Source organism: Phycodurus eques, chromosome 13 (genome assembly GCF_024500275.1).
Source record: "Phycodurus eques isolate BA_2022a chromosome 13, UOR_Pequ_1.1, whole genome shotgun sequence".
NCBI classification, from domain to species: Eukaryota; Metazoa; Chordata; class Actinopteri; order Syngnathiformes; family Syngnathidae; genus Phycodurus; species Phycodurus eques.
This window is the reverse complement of record NC_084537.1, coordinates 7,431,053-7,446,997: the sequence shown is the minus strand read 5'-3', so window position 1 is coordinate 7,446,997 and position 15,945 is coordinate 7,431,053. Positions and strand designations below refer to the sequence as shown.

Here is a 15,945-nt window from a genome sequence, read left to right as displayed (position 1 = left end):
TTTCTTTATTTGATTGTCAAAGATCGATTCTGCAATATTTTTTCAATATGTTTTTCAGGTCTCCGAGTATCTGGGTTTTGCCGCAATCACAGAAAAATGTATACGGCCGATAAAATAGGTCATAAAAAGGACACCATTGATGGTTGAGTTGAAAGAATCCAATTATATGGTAGCTTATTACATAATCTGTTTTTCTTTCAAACATGACTAAACATTGGAAACTGAATGGTACATTGGCCTCCAATTCTGGAACGACCCACGAAATTGCCCGCCGTTGATGATGTTGTGAAAAACCCGAAACGATAGTTCATGTTGAGCGAAAGGCCATTTGCCCACCGTGCAGCATGTTTCGAAAGCAACCAGTCGCCTTTTATGCATTTCATGAGCTTCTCCTCGCTGCCTCCGCCATGCTTGACACATGATCTGATATTCTTTGCGTCATGAGCCGCTCCTTTTCTCTTCCCATCGTTCTGATACAAGTTGACCCTGGTCCTTCTGTCCAAAGAATAGGATTCCAGAAAATCGGAGAACTTGTTTCCCACATTTTCTGGCTTCTCTGTTTTGCTTCCGGTGGTTTGCACCTTGTTGTAACTTTGTTGCACTTTGTGTTGTTGTATTTGGATTCATGAAGGGTTATACACTATATACTTACTGTACAACGCCTTCCAAATACTCGTGAGACCCTGGAAATGGATGGACAGTATTCGCCACACAATTGGTCGAATTCCAGAAATATTTGGACATATATATATTTTTTAGGAAACCTTTTGAATGAAAACTGAAAGTCTTGCACTTTAATCACGTCTCGATTGCTCTATTTTTAAACCCACTGTTCGTGTATAAAGGCAAATTCCTAAAACCTATGCTATAGATACAGTAATGACAATACCGTACTACATTTTCGATTTGCGATTGTTCGGATTTAACGACATGAAAACACCAGTAAGAACTCAATCAATCTTGAGTCTGTCGAGAGCTTATCAGTAGTCGGACCGCGAAGGCGTTGCGATAGAAAATAGTTTTGGGGATTTTACAGAATATATTCAAGACATTTGTTTTGGAATGAGGATGGTTGTGTTCGAAGTATGCAAAACCCAAAATAAAGACATGAGTGGTACTGTGTCATCATTGTCATGTATAGGAAATAAATAACTACAAAACAACATCAAGTCTTTGGAGTAATGACTGCACATCAATGCAGCACTGACTTTATTCTCAAACACATTTTTAGAATCTAAAAATAAGAAAATCTTCATGGTTGTTGCCCAGAGTCCTTTCATCTGCCAAAAAACACAAAATACAAAAAAGATACAGGGCGAGCAAGAGAGAGAGAGAGAGAGAGAGTCTCTCTCCTCATCATTAACACTAAAACATAACTTGATTAAAACATTTACACACAGCCAACAGAGCAATAGTTATCGGTTCATAAATAGCCTCTGTGCACAGAGAAGTCGAGATGACAAAAAAGAGAGCATGCAGCTCGAGCAAGCACGCTACTTTCTCTTGAGCACACTCGCACTTTGGATCCAAATTCATTTTGGAAACAGGCAGACATGTGCACGGAGGAGGAGCTGTCATCGTATAAACCTTAGCATTCAACAAATAATTATTTGACATTTCCTTATTTCAAGGACTAAAATACACACTGGCTTTGCGCCCGACAGATGTGCGAGAACAACGTGGGCTTGGGTGTGCTGTGCTCTTTTCACTTTGGCTGCAGCAATATACTATGGAGGTAAAGAAAACTAAGGGACAGCTTGAACAATTGCATGACAGTATTTTACACACGCTCTTCAGAGCTTTTTCGAACTGGTAGCCCAGCCAAACTATACAAAGAGACAAACAAAAACAGGTAGAAAGATTTTTTTGTGTTTTATTTTCTTTATTTTTTTTCGGGCTAATGGGAATTTAGGAATTTTACGAAGGAGTATTTGGGTCGCACTGAAAAGAACCAATGAGAAAAAGATATCTAACCATACTGTACTCAACATAATGTTGACTTGAGATGAGGACTGCTGAGGAGTTGTTGCTTGCTTTTGACCAAAAAAAAAAAAAAAAGTTTTTTTTTTTTTTTTTTTTTTTTGCATATTAACAACATAATCACTGAGGTATTGTTATTCTCCAAATGTTTGCTGAAATTGCCTCGTTTGTTGGGTTTGCGTCGAAATATTTACAAATATTGGCTGAAACGTCTGAAGTGATTATTACTGTGTATGGTCCGATATAATATGACATTTTATGACATTGTCAGAACGTCCTCCAACATGTGCCTCTGCGTGTGACCCTAATACGCCTTCGTAGCGGTTGACTAGAATAATCCCTTTGTGAGGGCTCCTGTATTACATTATATACATCAACCTGCACTCTTCTGAGCCCAGCCTGTGAAAACCTTTGTGGAACACATCCTTTCAGTTCAAATCAATATAATGCTAAGTAGTAGTAGTAGATCAAATTCAACCAGTCTAACTAATCTACTGTATGCGCAGAGGCAGGAAGTCTCTCTGTTTTTACATTTCGTTTCTCGTATTTGCTATGCGACTGTAACTCATTTTGGATAAACAAATATTTAGCGAGGACTTTTTGTGTGTCTTGTGGGGGCTCTACTGCAAGTCCACTCGAGTGGCGGTTTGAATGAGGTTCCACACTGTGGCAGAAGCAGGATGTGAACGATGTTTGGTGTCGCTTTGCTCGGAAATTAACTCAGGTACAAAGATTTATCTCGCTGAGGACCTCTGGAAGACAAAATCGAGAAAAACAATTAGCAAAGCCCTCATATGCAACATTTCATTTATTCATTCATCTTCCGTTCCGCTTCTCCTCACCCGGGTAGCGGGCGTGCCGGAACCTACCGCGGCTGTCTTCGGGCGAGAGGCGGGGTACACCCTGAACTGTTTGCCGGCCAATCGCAGGGCACACCCAAACAAACAACCATTCGCGCTCACATTCGTACCTACGGGCAATTTAGAGTCTTCAATGAACCTAGCCGGAAAACCGGAGAAAACCCACGCAGGCACGGGGAGAACATGCAAACTCCACACAGGCGGGCCCGGGATTTGAACCCCGGTCCCCAGAACTGCGAGGCAGATGTGCTAACCAGTCGGCATAACAACGACATGAAGAAGAAGATGAAGAAATTTGATGTAACGAGACGAAGCGGCGTACAGTCCCTGTACAAAAGACTTGTGTGTTTTGTGTTTTCGTTCTACCGATGACAAGTCGAGATATAACTACCAGATTCCTGCAGTATTACTCTCTCGCCGAGCCCACAGCAACTCTAAATATGAATAAAAACAAAAAAACTGTATGTACTTGAAAGCATTTGGGCTTCGTCACCGTTTTTGAATCAGAGGCCAAACATTGTAATATCACTGTTGTTTTTTTCGTCTTTGTTGATATTTTTTGCATGAATGTTGTCGTGTTATCCATCCATCCATTTTCTGAGCCGCTTCTCCTCACTCGGGTCGCGGGCGTGCCGGAGCCTAACCCAGCTGTCATCGGGCAGGAGGCGGGGTACACCCTGAACTGGTTGCCAGCCAGAGTTTAGAGTCCTTTATTAACCTTAATTAACTCTAAATTGCCCGTAGGTGTGACTGTGAGCGGGAATGGTTGTTTGTTTGGGCGTGCCTTGCGATTGGCTGGCGACCAGTTCAGGGTGTGTACAGTTAGCTGGGATAGGCTCCAGCGTACACGTGACCTTAGTGAGGATAAGCGGTGTAGAAAACGGTTGGATGGACGGTTTCACAAGAAGGAGCACTGAGTTAAGATGTTACATTAGCTTGTCTTTCAGTATTGTCAGCCATGTTTTTTGTTTACTTTGGACTGACACACTTTGAGACTGGTTGTCCAAATGGTATACTATATATATCTTACTTTCCAGCAGTCTGGAATGCAACAATAGACACACGCTTGAAGAAACCAAGGCACACTTTCTTGGACTTGCGATGTTCCCTGAACACTTACCCGTTGCCATGGTAATCACCGCTCCAGTCGAGAGACGGGTGATGGTTCGGCATGTGTCGACTCAGCTGGTGGTAGTCTACCGATGATGACATTACCGCTCCGCTATTCATCAGGCCTCCTCCGATTGGCTGATACTCCGGCTGGAGGGAGTAGGCCTGGAATAAAATAAAAGAGCGGAGTGAACAATCGTTCAGAGAAACGTCAGTGAGCGCACGTGTAATGCTCTGAGCTATGGACGTGGAGATTCATATTCCAAAGGCTGTTATAGAGTTGACTGAGTGCGTGCGTAATGGAAGTTGGTAGATTTGTGGGCGTAGAATAGCAGCCATCAAGATGATCAATTACACAGTTTGGAGTGTCTTGCTGACTGCAGGATGAGGAGATAAGAGAGGGAGAGGGAGGTGAACAGGAGCTCATGTCTCTAATGGCAAGATACTTGAAGAGTAAAATCAGCCAATGCGGTGAACTATGTGTGTGTGTGTTAGTGTGTGTGTGTGTGCGCACATGCAGATACAGAAAGGAGGCTGAAAGGGAAGTTAATCGGAGTGTTGTGTGTGAAAGAGGAGGACAGCAGGTGGTTGGGTTCTCCCCCTCTGCTTCCCTACCTCACCTATTCATCCTTTGTCGAGCAAATTCTTCTCCTTCACTCCTTCACAAAGACCCCATCTGCCTCTTTTGTCTCTGTCTTTCCCTTCCCCCCACACAATTCCCCTCACTCTCCACTCAGAGGAAAAGAAAAACTTTGGAGCTCTGTAACATTGTTCTCTGCCTGTTTTTGGGGGGCAATATATATACAGTATTTTGCCTGCTTTATTTTTGAGACTGCTTGAAAGTGGCTCATTTCAAATAATCATGCCACAGTAATGTTCTGTACATGCATATAGTTCAGAGTGTGCATATCCAATTCAAAATTAACAACGCCAAGGTCGGAACATCACATCACAATGTGGCACATGCATTACAATGCTATCCCGAACACTTTGTCATAGCCAGCAGTGTTAGCTTTTTTACAGGGCATCCTAAAGTGCCTGAAAATTTAAAAGTAAATACTTGGACCCGACCGATTAATCAGCCGGTCGATTTAATTGGCCCATATTAGCCCTTTTCTAATCGCCAAAAATCAGTTGATTTTTAAATTTTGTTTTCAACTTTTTTTTATACGTTTACACATTACAACAAACTGTAAGACACAGTTGTTTCAAACAAACAAAAATAAATCGGCCAAAGAAAATCAGTCTGTTTTTGCCAATTTTTCTCTCATTGTTAAATTAAACAAATACTCAAGGCCCAATATTGTAAAACAGTCAAATTTTCGACCTGTAATACATATATTTATTGTTGTAAGCGTCAAGGGTCCAAAAAATAAATTATATTATTCATTATATTTTTTTAATTACCGTAATTTCTCGTGTATAATGCGCACCCATGTATAATGCGCACCCCCAAAATTGACCTCAAAATTCTGGAAAAACCCTTCTACCCATGTATAATGAATTTTTACAATGCATGATTTTGCTTCTACCCATATGATCAAAACATGAAGTTATTTTTCAAATAATTATTCTGAAGTTAAGCACTTGATTTGAATATGTCATACTAATTATTAATACTTATTATTTACTTGCTCTTATTTTGAAATTTACAGCCTTGCTTTTATTTAGTAAATGAGAAAACACACAGTTGTGCTCATATGTTTGATTACCCAGGCAGAATTTCTAAGATGGGTACACCTCTTTAAAGAAAACATGAAGGGCTAGGCGAAACAAATGTTATTTTAATGGGATTCAAATTAAACTGTCAAGCATTTCAGAAAAGCATTATCATGAAACAAAACATAACCATAAAGAAATTAATGATGGTTGTTGTTCAGTCTTCTTTTAAAAAGCAATATTTCACAAATTCTGCTAGTGCATGTAAACTTATAAGCACAACTGTACATACAGTATATGCAGTCATACGTACCCCTGTCATATTGGAATGAAAGTGTAGGCTACACCTTTTTTGTAACCTCTAGGTGGCGGCATATTAGAATGAAAGTGTACACCTTTCTTATAACCTCGAGGTTGCGGTGACATTGGAATGAAAGTGTACAGCTTTTTCATAACCTCTCGATGGCGGCATACATTTATAAAATGTGAAAGCTTTTTCATTTCCCCCTGTACCTATGTATAATGCGCACTATTGACTTTTGACAATTTTTTTTTTGGGGGGGGGGGGGGGGGGGATACGCATTATACACGAGAAATTATGGTAATCATCCGATTAATCGGTTAAGAATTGTACTCTGTATAATATTGGAATCGGCATCAGCCTAAAAAAATCCATATCGGTCATGCCCCAAGAAATACCTAAAAATAAAAGTTGTTAAATTAATGTGGCTGGATTTGCACAGTCACAGAAACACAGATGAATAATAAAGTCATCCTGCTACAATTAATTTCTGTGATGTTGCTGCTCTACTGCATATCATTAAGCAATTTAGGTCGACTAATCCACTAGCAACCAGAAGATCCAGTCTGTAACTTCAGTGGGGAAAAAAACATCTTTTCACCAGGATGAACAGAATAATAAACATTATCTGAATTCCGATCAGTTTCATTCAGTGGATTTCTGCGGTCCACCAGTAAATTGAGGTACTGTTGATTCCCTCCATCTCTGACTCACATCCAATTCCCTGTGTGTGTGTGTCTGTTAGTCTCCCTATATTCACCTCAAGAAGACTGTAGACTGTGTTTATCAGAAACAGGCTGGTGTAATATGAATCCTAAAGCCATACTAAACCGATAAACATACCAATAGTCGGGCCAAATTTGAACACCCCCCCCCCCCTGACCGATTTTTCTGTGGTGCGGTGTATGTTAAGAGTGATTTTCGTCTCTGATCTGCTCGGAAAACGGTCTGGGCCGACAATAGTAAATGTCAAACCTGTTCACTATTTATGTTTCTGTGCAGCAAACAACGAGATTGGTTTCACCAGGGACAATGCGATTGTGACGTGAAATTAACGACAGCTTGTGCTGCTCCCGGACACACATAGAGAAGCATTCGGTTGTGCTCAGTGTTTGGACAGTGTTTACCAAGTTATTTGCCACATTAATAATGACAGGAAGAATTTTCCACCTCAGTGTAGTTACGAGAGAAGCTAAGAGTTAGCTAAGATTCCTCTGTTCCATTTTCTACAAGGACTCTTCTTTGTATATTCTGTCACACTATATACCCTGTGGTACAATGCTAAATCTCACAGGTCAGTGTTGGTACTACGACAGACATCTGGTTTGGGCGAGAAAACTCTGGATTCTTGACGTAGATATGTGACATATTTGGTGTGCTGTTTTGGTCACCTCGACACTCTACACACTATGGACGTATGCGCATAGTCCCATTTGCGTAAGAGGGAAAAGGTGCACAGTTGCGCACTTATCTGGCTGTGCAGATTCTTCCATCCACTTGAATCTGTAATTTCTGCAGCTTCATGCCAGATATGAACTCTGGGTGGAGCAACCCTGAAATATGGGAGTTCCCTGGCGAATCTGGCCTTTCGCACATTCTCCCGTCAGTTTAAAAACATTTCCTCTTACGCACTTCAAAAGTCAAGCCCCCTGGGAAGGTTAAAATATCACATTGCACTTGAAGTTTGGAGGCAGTTACAATATATTAGGGTTGTGAAAAAGAAAAAAAATAATCGACCACAAAAAATTGGTTGATGCAAAAATTTCTGCCTCGAGGCAATAAAAAATATAGTAAAAGCATATTTGCACCGCGCAGAACCAATTTGCACCACCTGGAACCATTTGGCCACTGTCCATATTTATCGCACAGAGATTTATTGCAGACTGACGCATTGTTGGGGCAGTGGAAAAGCATTGCCCAAAACAACAGAGGAGCGTCTGTTGGTGATTTTTAAGACACAGACATGCAAATACCAAAGGCATTAAAAAGTTGACAAAAAAAAAACAAAAAAAAAAACATTGTAGGGGGGATCTGGAGGATTTAACATAAATTAAGCAATCTGGAAGACTCTGAAGAGTACAATAAGGCAAAATAAATTGTGCTCACACAGAAAAGCAAAAAGTAAATTTGCCTCCTTTCTTTGCTTTTTTGTTTGGGCTCCAACTTGAGCCAGGCCCATCTCCACCTGCACCTGATGCCTGCTTCAAGCTGTGCCACATGAATAGAATCCTCCTCTTTAAGCGCTTTCATTCTAAAATTGAATTGACTAAAATCATTGTCTGTTTCACTTCATTTTTCAACCTTAACAACTTCAAAGGCTAATCAAAAATGCATCCTCCAGGAAAATATTAAATACAATATTTTTCAGTTTTTATTGGCTATTTCTGAATTTGAAGTTAGTTCATTCTGTGTTGTGACATAATCCTTAACATCGCTCTGTCGCTTACTACATTTAACATTAACATCCGTAAACTAATTAGCTACAAAATATACTGGCGGATCAACTCTTGTCGCCGATGTTACGTGTGCTTCACGGTTCCGCTGGGACCACAACCGGGGCCACGACCCGCAGCACCTCAACGCAAAAATACAAAAGACCAGTGCAACAAATACGACACTGGCTGATCTGTAAGAGTACTTTTACTTGACAATAATGTGACTCAAGTAAAAGTAAAAAGTAGTGCTCCAAAAAATTTAAAAAGTGAAATTATTACTCAAGTACTGAATGAGCAACTTCAGTTTTTTTTTTTTTTTTTTTACTACAGCATGAACATCAATAATAATACAAAGAAATGACAAAATAAAATGTGAATGTGCAAATTCTGATGTGTGTGTCTGAATGTCTGCACAGTCAAAACTCCCCAAAAACTTCTGCAATTTACTGCACTGTGTTTTCTGAAGTTATAAGTGAGCTGAAATATCCATGTTTGGGCAGACAGTGCCAGACAAATACTACAATACATCAAAGCTGCCGTTTTTGTTCGTCTAAATGTAAACACGAGTAGCGCGCTGTTGCCTTCACGGTAGCGACGACCTTCCCAACACGGCCCCCACGGACGCGCGACGATCAGTGGGTCAGGCTTATCTAGTGTTAATACCCATGTCCGGGAAGCCCAATGGAAGACGTTGCGTGAGGTCATGTGACTTTCTTGTGTCGTTTGATTGATGTACTAGAATTAAACGTCAGTAGCACTTAAACTGGTTTGACGCAAACAGCGCCCGATACGGAAGTCAAAGTTGTAGTCTCGTGCACGAAATAGCTGATAAATAAGCAATAATTCATAAATAAAAGTAGCGAGCGACATTTAGATTGGGGGCGGGGGTTTCAGCGATTACTCCAGTACTCAAAGAAATATCTATAGGGTAATCAATTCTAAAAAGATTCGATTGTGGCAGCCCTACAATATACGCCACATGTACTAACAATATTGTAAAAACATTTCAACAAATCAAATACATTTAAACTGCCACTGTCACAGTCTTTTCTTTTCTCTGTTTTTATTACTTTACTTCTTATGCAGCGTGCTAACGTTGTCATACGGCATTGACATGAAGACTCGCTGCAGCCAGAACAATCCCCCCCCCCCGACGGTGCTTATGATTTCAATATTGATTCTAATAAACTGTAGATCAGGGTCCCCAGCCACCCTGCATGGCTGAAAACAGAAACTAAACAAAACATATTATATTGAGTTAATCAAAGAGGCTCTGTGAGTTGGCGATTACAGTGTTTTGTTTGTGATATTATCGGAGGTAGCAGACTTTTTTCAGCTCTTGTTTACAATGCTCACCTATAACCACAAGGAGTACATATACATACATACATAGATTTTACACACACACACACACACACACACACACACACACACACACACAGTGGGTACAGAAAGCATTCACACCCCCTTAAGTTTTTCACTCTTTTATATTGCAGCCATTTGCTAAAATCACACACACACATAATATTTTCCTCTTTAATGTACACAGAGCACCCCATACTGACAGAAAAAAAATCTAAATTGTTGAAATGTTTGCAGATTTATGAAAATAGAAAAACTGAAATATCACACAGCTATAAGTATTCAGACCCGTTGCTCAGTATTTAGTAGACGCACCCTTTTGAGCTAATACAACCATGAATCTTTTGGGAATGATGCAACAAGTTTTTCACACCTGAATTTGCGGTACTCTGCCATTCCTCCTTGCAGATCCTCTCCAGTTCTGTCAGGTTGGATGGTGAACAGTGGGCAGCCATTTTCAGGTCCTTCCAGAGATGCTCAATTGGGTTTAAGTCAGGGCTCTGGCTGGGCCATTCAAAAATAGTCACAGAGTTGTTCTGAAGCCACTCCTTCGGTATTTTAGCTGTGTGCTTAGGGTCATTGTCTTTTTCTAAGGTAAACCTTCGGCGCAATCTGAGGTTGCGCACACTCTGGAGAAGGTTTTCGTCTAGGATATCCCTGTACTTGGCCGCAATCATCTTTCCTTCAATTGCAACCAGTCTCCCTGTGTCCTGCAGCTAAAAAACACACCCAGCATGATGCCGCCACTACCATGCTTCACTGTTGGGACTGTATTGGACAGGTGATGCGCAGTCCCTGGTTTTCTCCACACATGCCACTTAGAATTAAGGCCAACAATTTCCATCTTGGTCTTATCAGACCAGAGAATCTTATTTCTCAACATCTTGGAGTTCTTCATGTGTTTTTTTATCAAACTCCATGTGGGCTTTCATGTGTCTTGCACTGACGAGATGCTTCCGTCTCAACCTACACTGTGAAATTCAAGACTGCATTCCCAAAGGATTTATCTCAACGTGTAACTACACTCAACCATGAATGGCTCAAGATGAACACTGTGCTTGACCCACGCTTTGAGTATTTAAAATGTCTTGCAAGGGGAGAGTGAGCAGAGGTTTGGACCAGCCTTGAGGCCATACTGGAACAGTGGAAGGATACCATCACACAGGAGCCAGCACAGAAAAAGAGCTTCTTTCTCTCTTCAGTTTATTTCAGACTCTGATTCAGACGAGTGTAGCAGGGCAACCATCAACGAAACTGACGAGCAGGGACTCACCCACATCTGTCTGTCCTGGCCCGCAAGTATCTTCTGTTCCATGTGAGAGGCTGTTCTCACTTGCAGGTCACATACTGTATTTACAAAAAAGAGAGCTGCCTTGAGCTCTGGTAATGTGAACAGGCTAGTTTGTCTTAGCAACTGGCTGAACGAGAGGAAGTAGTCACTGAGGTATTGTGAGGCCAATGGTTGTGCTATTTTATGCACGAAGATGTTCAAAATGTTATGGCCTTATGTACAGAATGGTGTTTGCTAAGGGTACTTGGGAGTTTTATCTCTTTTGAATGACCATTTAACTTTGTTGTTGTTTTAGCAGAAAAGAAAGATGTGCACTTCTGTTGAATTATTTTTATTATTATTATTATTATTTTTTTTTTTAAATAAACCTTTTAAAGGCAAAACTCTGTCCTAAAATTGAACTTTAAGTTTAGGTCTACTGAACTTTGACCAGGGAATATTTTGTTTTATTTTATTTGTTTTTGTGCTCTGCCATTGGCTGGCAACCAGTTCAGGGTGTACCCCGCCTCCTGCCCGAAGATAGCTGGGATAGGCTCCAGCAATCCCGCGACCCTAGTGAGGATAAGCGGCTCGGAAAATGAATGGATGGATGGATGTTCTGTATGTGGCCCTTGATAGAAGAAGTTTGGACACCCCTGGTCTAAGTGGTGCTTGTCTGTTTTGAATGCATCATAATTTATGATTATCTTTTACTGACAAAGGAACCATATAGCAATTACTTTAGGCGTCTATAATTATTGGAGGACCAACTCAGGCACCTGTGTTGTGTTTGCAGTGTTAAGCCATTGTTAAAAGTTGCTTGCGTGAAGTGCTTGAACACATTACATGACTTTTATAGGTGTTAATAGGTGCTGACCTGTGTGATGGCTGGAGAGTGTGACATCCCCAGTGAGTGACCGCTGAGCTGTTGATGCTGCTGGTGTGGACTGTGTAGCCCCCCCAGGTGTGCCTGGCTGTGGAGCGGAGGGCTGACCTGATGAGGTGGGGTGGAGGCTTGCACCACACCGCCAAGGGACAGCCCTCCCTGGTGAGGCAAACTGGGCCGTGGCACGGTCCCTCTTGAGGACAGGGCATGGAGCTGGGGATGGATCTGAGCGTGCGGTGGGGGCAGGTGAGGGTGTCCGAGGCCGGGGTTCGAGGGATGGTGGGTGAGGTTTGACGGGTGAGGGTATGGCATGTAAATGCCTGGGTGCTGGGGGGGTGGGAGCGGGTGGGCCAGTGAGCTGGAGGAAGGGTGCTGGCCTGTGTAGACAGATGGCTTGGATGTGAACATGGAGGCGGAGGACGAAGAGGACGATGATGAGGAAGAGTGGGGCGGCTTCATCTCAGATGGATCGTTGTAACTCTGTAGAATGAAAAAGACAATCACTTTATTGTCATGTCTTGGAGGCATCACAATGTGTATGAATGCGTGTGTGTGTGTGTATGCGTGTGCTATACCTGCGAGACCAGACTGGCCCTGTAGGCAGCCAATTGTTTCAGATACTCCTTCTTTGCGGTCTCTGTCTTCTTCTTATACGCCTTCAGGCACAAACATAACATATCATTTTGACACCACCGTACCACTGCTTACACTCAAACCACTTTATGCATATGCAATTGAACCATTAAGCACACATGTACTGTAGTATTGTACAGTTATAGAAGTAGGTGTTTACATGCATATGAGGTGGTACGGTGGATGAGACTTTAGCACATCTGCCTCACACTTCTGAGGACCTGGGTTCAAATCCGGCCTCGTCTGTGTGCAGTTTGCGTGTTCTTCCCGTGCCTGCGTGAGTTTTCTCCGGGTTCTCGGAGGGTTTCCTCCCACATTCCAAAAATATGCATGGTAGATTGATTGAAGTCTCTAAATTGCCCATAGGTGTGAATGTGAGTGCGACTGATTGTTTGTTTATGTGTGCCCTGCGATTGCCCGGTGACCAGTTCAGGGTGTACCCTGACTCTCGCCCAGAGTCAGCTGGGATAGGCTCCAGCACACCTGTGACCCTTGGGGGGACAAGGTAAGGAAAATGGATGGATGGATGTATGGATGCATATGCTCAGAAAATATCCTGTAACTATAAATTATGGTCTCCATGCTGGTCCAATACAGCTGACTTGTCAGGTATGCGCTCTCTGGATCCAGTTATTGTGAATGTAATGTGGAACGCACCTGAAGTTGCACAATTTGGAGTTCAACCGCAATTCTTTATTGTTAAAATTAAAAATTTTAAGCACAAGGCTAATCTGCGATGGGAATCCCCTCTGAATTATGACTGTTGGGCCGGGACCCAATTTTGGGTCCCGGCCCAACAGTTGAGACTCACTGGCCTACCCTATATGTGCCCTATGATGCTGGTGACCAGTCCAGGGTGTTTCCACCACCTCTCGCCCCCAAATCAGCTGGGCTAGGCTCTAGCTGACCCGTAACCCTAATGAGGATAAGGGGTATTGAAAATGAATGGATGGATGGTTATGCTTTTTAATTCCTTCACATTCTGATGTCAGCGATGCCACATTAATGCTAAAGCTTGATGGACCATTGATTACAAAAAACTGAAAATAACCAAATCAGACTTGAAATAAAATACCTGTTTCTGTTCCTCTCCCAGGCCATCCCACATGGAGGCTACAATCTTTGACACCTCTCCAAAGGTGGCGTTGGGGTTCTGGGCCTTAATGTTAGCTTGAGTGTCCCTGAAGAACAAGGCGTAGGCAGACACCGGCTTCACTGGCTCATTGGGGTCCTTTCGCTTCTTCTTCTTTGGCGTCTTGGGTTTCTTGGAGATGTCAAACGCTGCTGGTCGTTTCTCACCTCCATTGCCCTGCTTAAACAAAGGAGGATGATATTAGCAAAGGAAGCAGTATAAAGATATGATATACAATGGGTACGGAAAGTATTCAGACCCCCTTAAAATTTTCATTATTTTTTATATTCCAGCAATTTTCTAAACTCAAATATTTAAGTTCATTTTTTCCACATTAATGGACACACAGCACCCCATATTGATGCCACGCAGGTACCGGGAGAACATGCAAACTCTACACAGGCGGGGCCGGGATTTAAACCGCGGTCCCCAGATCTGTGAGGCGGATGTGCTAACCAGTCGGCCGCCGTGCCGGCCATTTGTGTGCAGCATAACAGCTAAATGCTGCTTCACCATGTTTGCTTTGGACTGCTCTACGATTTGACCTGAGTCTGTCGATCTCAGAGATCTGGAGATATGGATTTATATTTCATCAGCATTTCTTTCATGTATTCAGGACCTAGACCATCCATCCATCCAGCTATCCATTGTCATTACCACGTATCCTCACTAGGGTCGTGGGCTGCTGGAGCCTATCCCAGCTATCTTCAGGCGGGAGGCGGGGTACACCCTGAACCGGTCGCAGGGCACATAGAAACAAACAACCAGTCGCACTCACATTCACACCGACGGGCAATTTAGAGTCTTCAATCAAACTATCACACACGGATATGGGAGGAAAGTGGAGTGCCCGGAGAAAACCCACCCAGGCACGGGCAGAACATGCAAACTCCACACAGGCGCGGCCGGGATTTGAACCCCAGTCCCCAGAACTGTGAGACAGATGTGCTAACCAGTCGCCCACCGTGCTGGCAGGACCTAGACCATTTAATGATTTATATAGCAGTAGCAGAACTTTAAAAATCTATTCTGAAGCTGACTGGGAGCCAGTGTAAAGACTTTAGAATTGGAGTAATATGCTCTGACCTCTTTGTTCTGATCAGAACCCGAGCTGCAGCATTCTGAATGAGCTGCAGCTGTTTAATGCTCTTTGGGGAGTCCTGTCAGAAGACCATTACAATAGTCAAGTCTACTTGAGATAAAAACATGGATGAGCTTCTCCTGTTCTACTTGGCACATGCAAGCCTTCACTCTGGATATGTTCTTCAGATGGTAGAAGGCAGTTTTAGTGATTGATTTGATATGACTGTTAAAAGTCAGGTCGAAATCTATTAGAACACTAAGGTTTTGGACTTGGTCTTAGGTTTTTAAAAAGAGTGACTTCAGGTATTTACTAACAGCAATCCTTTTTGCTTTATTGCCATAAACAATTAATGTAATTTCTCGTGTATAATTTAACATTAACACCACCCCCCCAAAAAAAAATTTCAAAAGTCAATGTTGCGCATTACACATAGGTATAGGGGAAAATGAAACAAACTTTCCCATTTTATAAATGTATGCCGCCATCTAGAGGTTATGAAAAAGCTGTACACTTTCATTCCAATAGGCCACTGCCACCTAGAGCTTATGAGAAAGGTGTACACTTTCATTCCAATATACCACCGCCACCTAGAGGTTATGAGAAAGGTGTACACTTTCATTCTAATATACCACCGCCACCTAGAGGTTATGAAAAAGGTGTAGCCTACACTTTCATTGCACTTTCACTACATAATATGTACATTTGTGTTCATAAGTTTACATACCTTATTAAAATTTGTGAAAATGTTTTTTTTTTTTTAATATAAATACGACAAGATTGAACAACAACCATCATTAATGTCTTTACGGTTAAGTTTTTTTTTTTTTGATTATGCTTTTCTGAAATGCTTGACAGTTAATTTGAATCCCATTAAAATAAAATTCAATGTGTTTTGCCTGGCCCTTCATGTTTTCTTTAAAGAATTGTACCCTTCGTACAAATTCTGCTCGGGAAATCAAACATATGACCACAACTGTGTTTTCTCATTTACTAAATAAAAGTAGGGCTGTGAATTTCAAAATAAGAGCATGTAAATAAAAAGAAAGTATTACGTGTTAAAATAAAGTGCTTAACTTCAGAATAATTCTTTGAAAAAACTAACAAAATACAGATAATACTTCATGCTTTGATCATATGGGTAGAAGCAAAATCATGCATTGTAAAAATGCATTATACATAGGCAGAAGGGTTTTCCAGAAGGCCTCCAAATTGAACCTCCTGCCACCCCAGGTA

The 15,945-nt window shown here is 41.8% G+C and overlaps 1 protein-coding gene across 5 annotated transcripts in view; it reads right to left on the bottom strand.

Annotated features, from left to right (window-relative positions):
* Positions 1–1,170: 1,170 nt before the first annotated feature.
* The window catches only part of tox (thymocyte selection-associated high mobility group box), a 67,925-nt gene continuing 53,150 nt past the window's right edge, over positions 1,171–15,945 (bottom strand). For 4 of the 5 annotated variants that reach the window (XM_061694266.1, XM_061694270.1, XM_061694269.1 and 1 more), the window contains 5 exons: positions 13,572–13,805; positions 12,439–12,519; positions 11,855–12,343; positions 3,961–4,115; positions 1,171–2,732 (listed from right to left, as the gene is read on the bottom strand). In XM_061694266.1, coding sequence (XP_061550250.1) covers positions 2,696–2,732; positions 3,961–4,115; positions 11,855–12,343; positions 12,439–12,519; positions 13,572–13,805 — 996 coding nt within the window. In that variant the 3' untranslated portion in view covers positions 1,171–2,695. Of the gene's footprint in view, positions 2,733–3,960; positions 4,116–9,471; positions 11,055–11,854; positions 12,344–12,438; positions 12,520–13,571; positions 13,806–15,945 lie in introns of those variants that run through there. The other variant, XM_061694267.1, reaches the window with a different exon arrangement.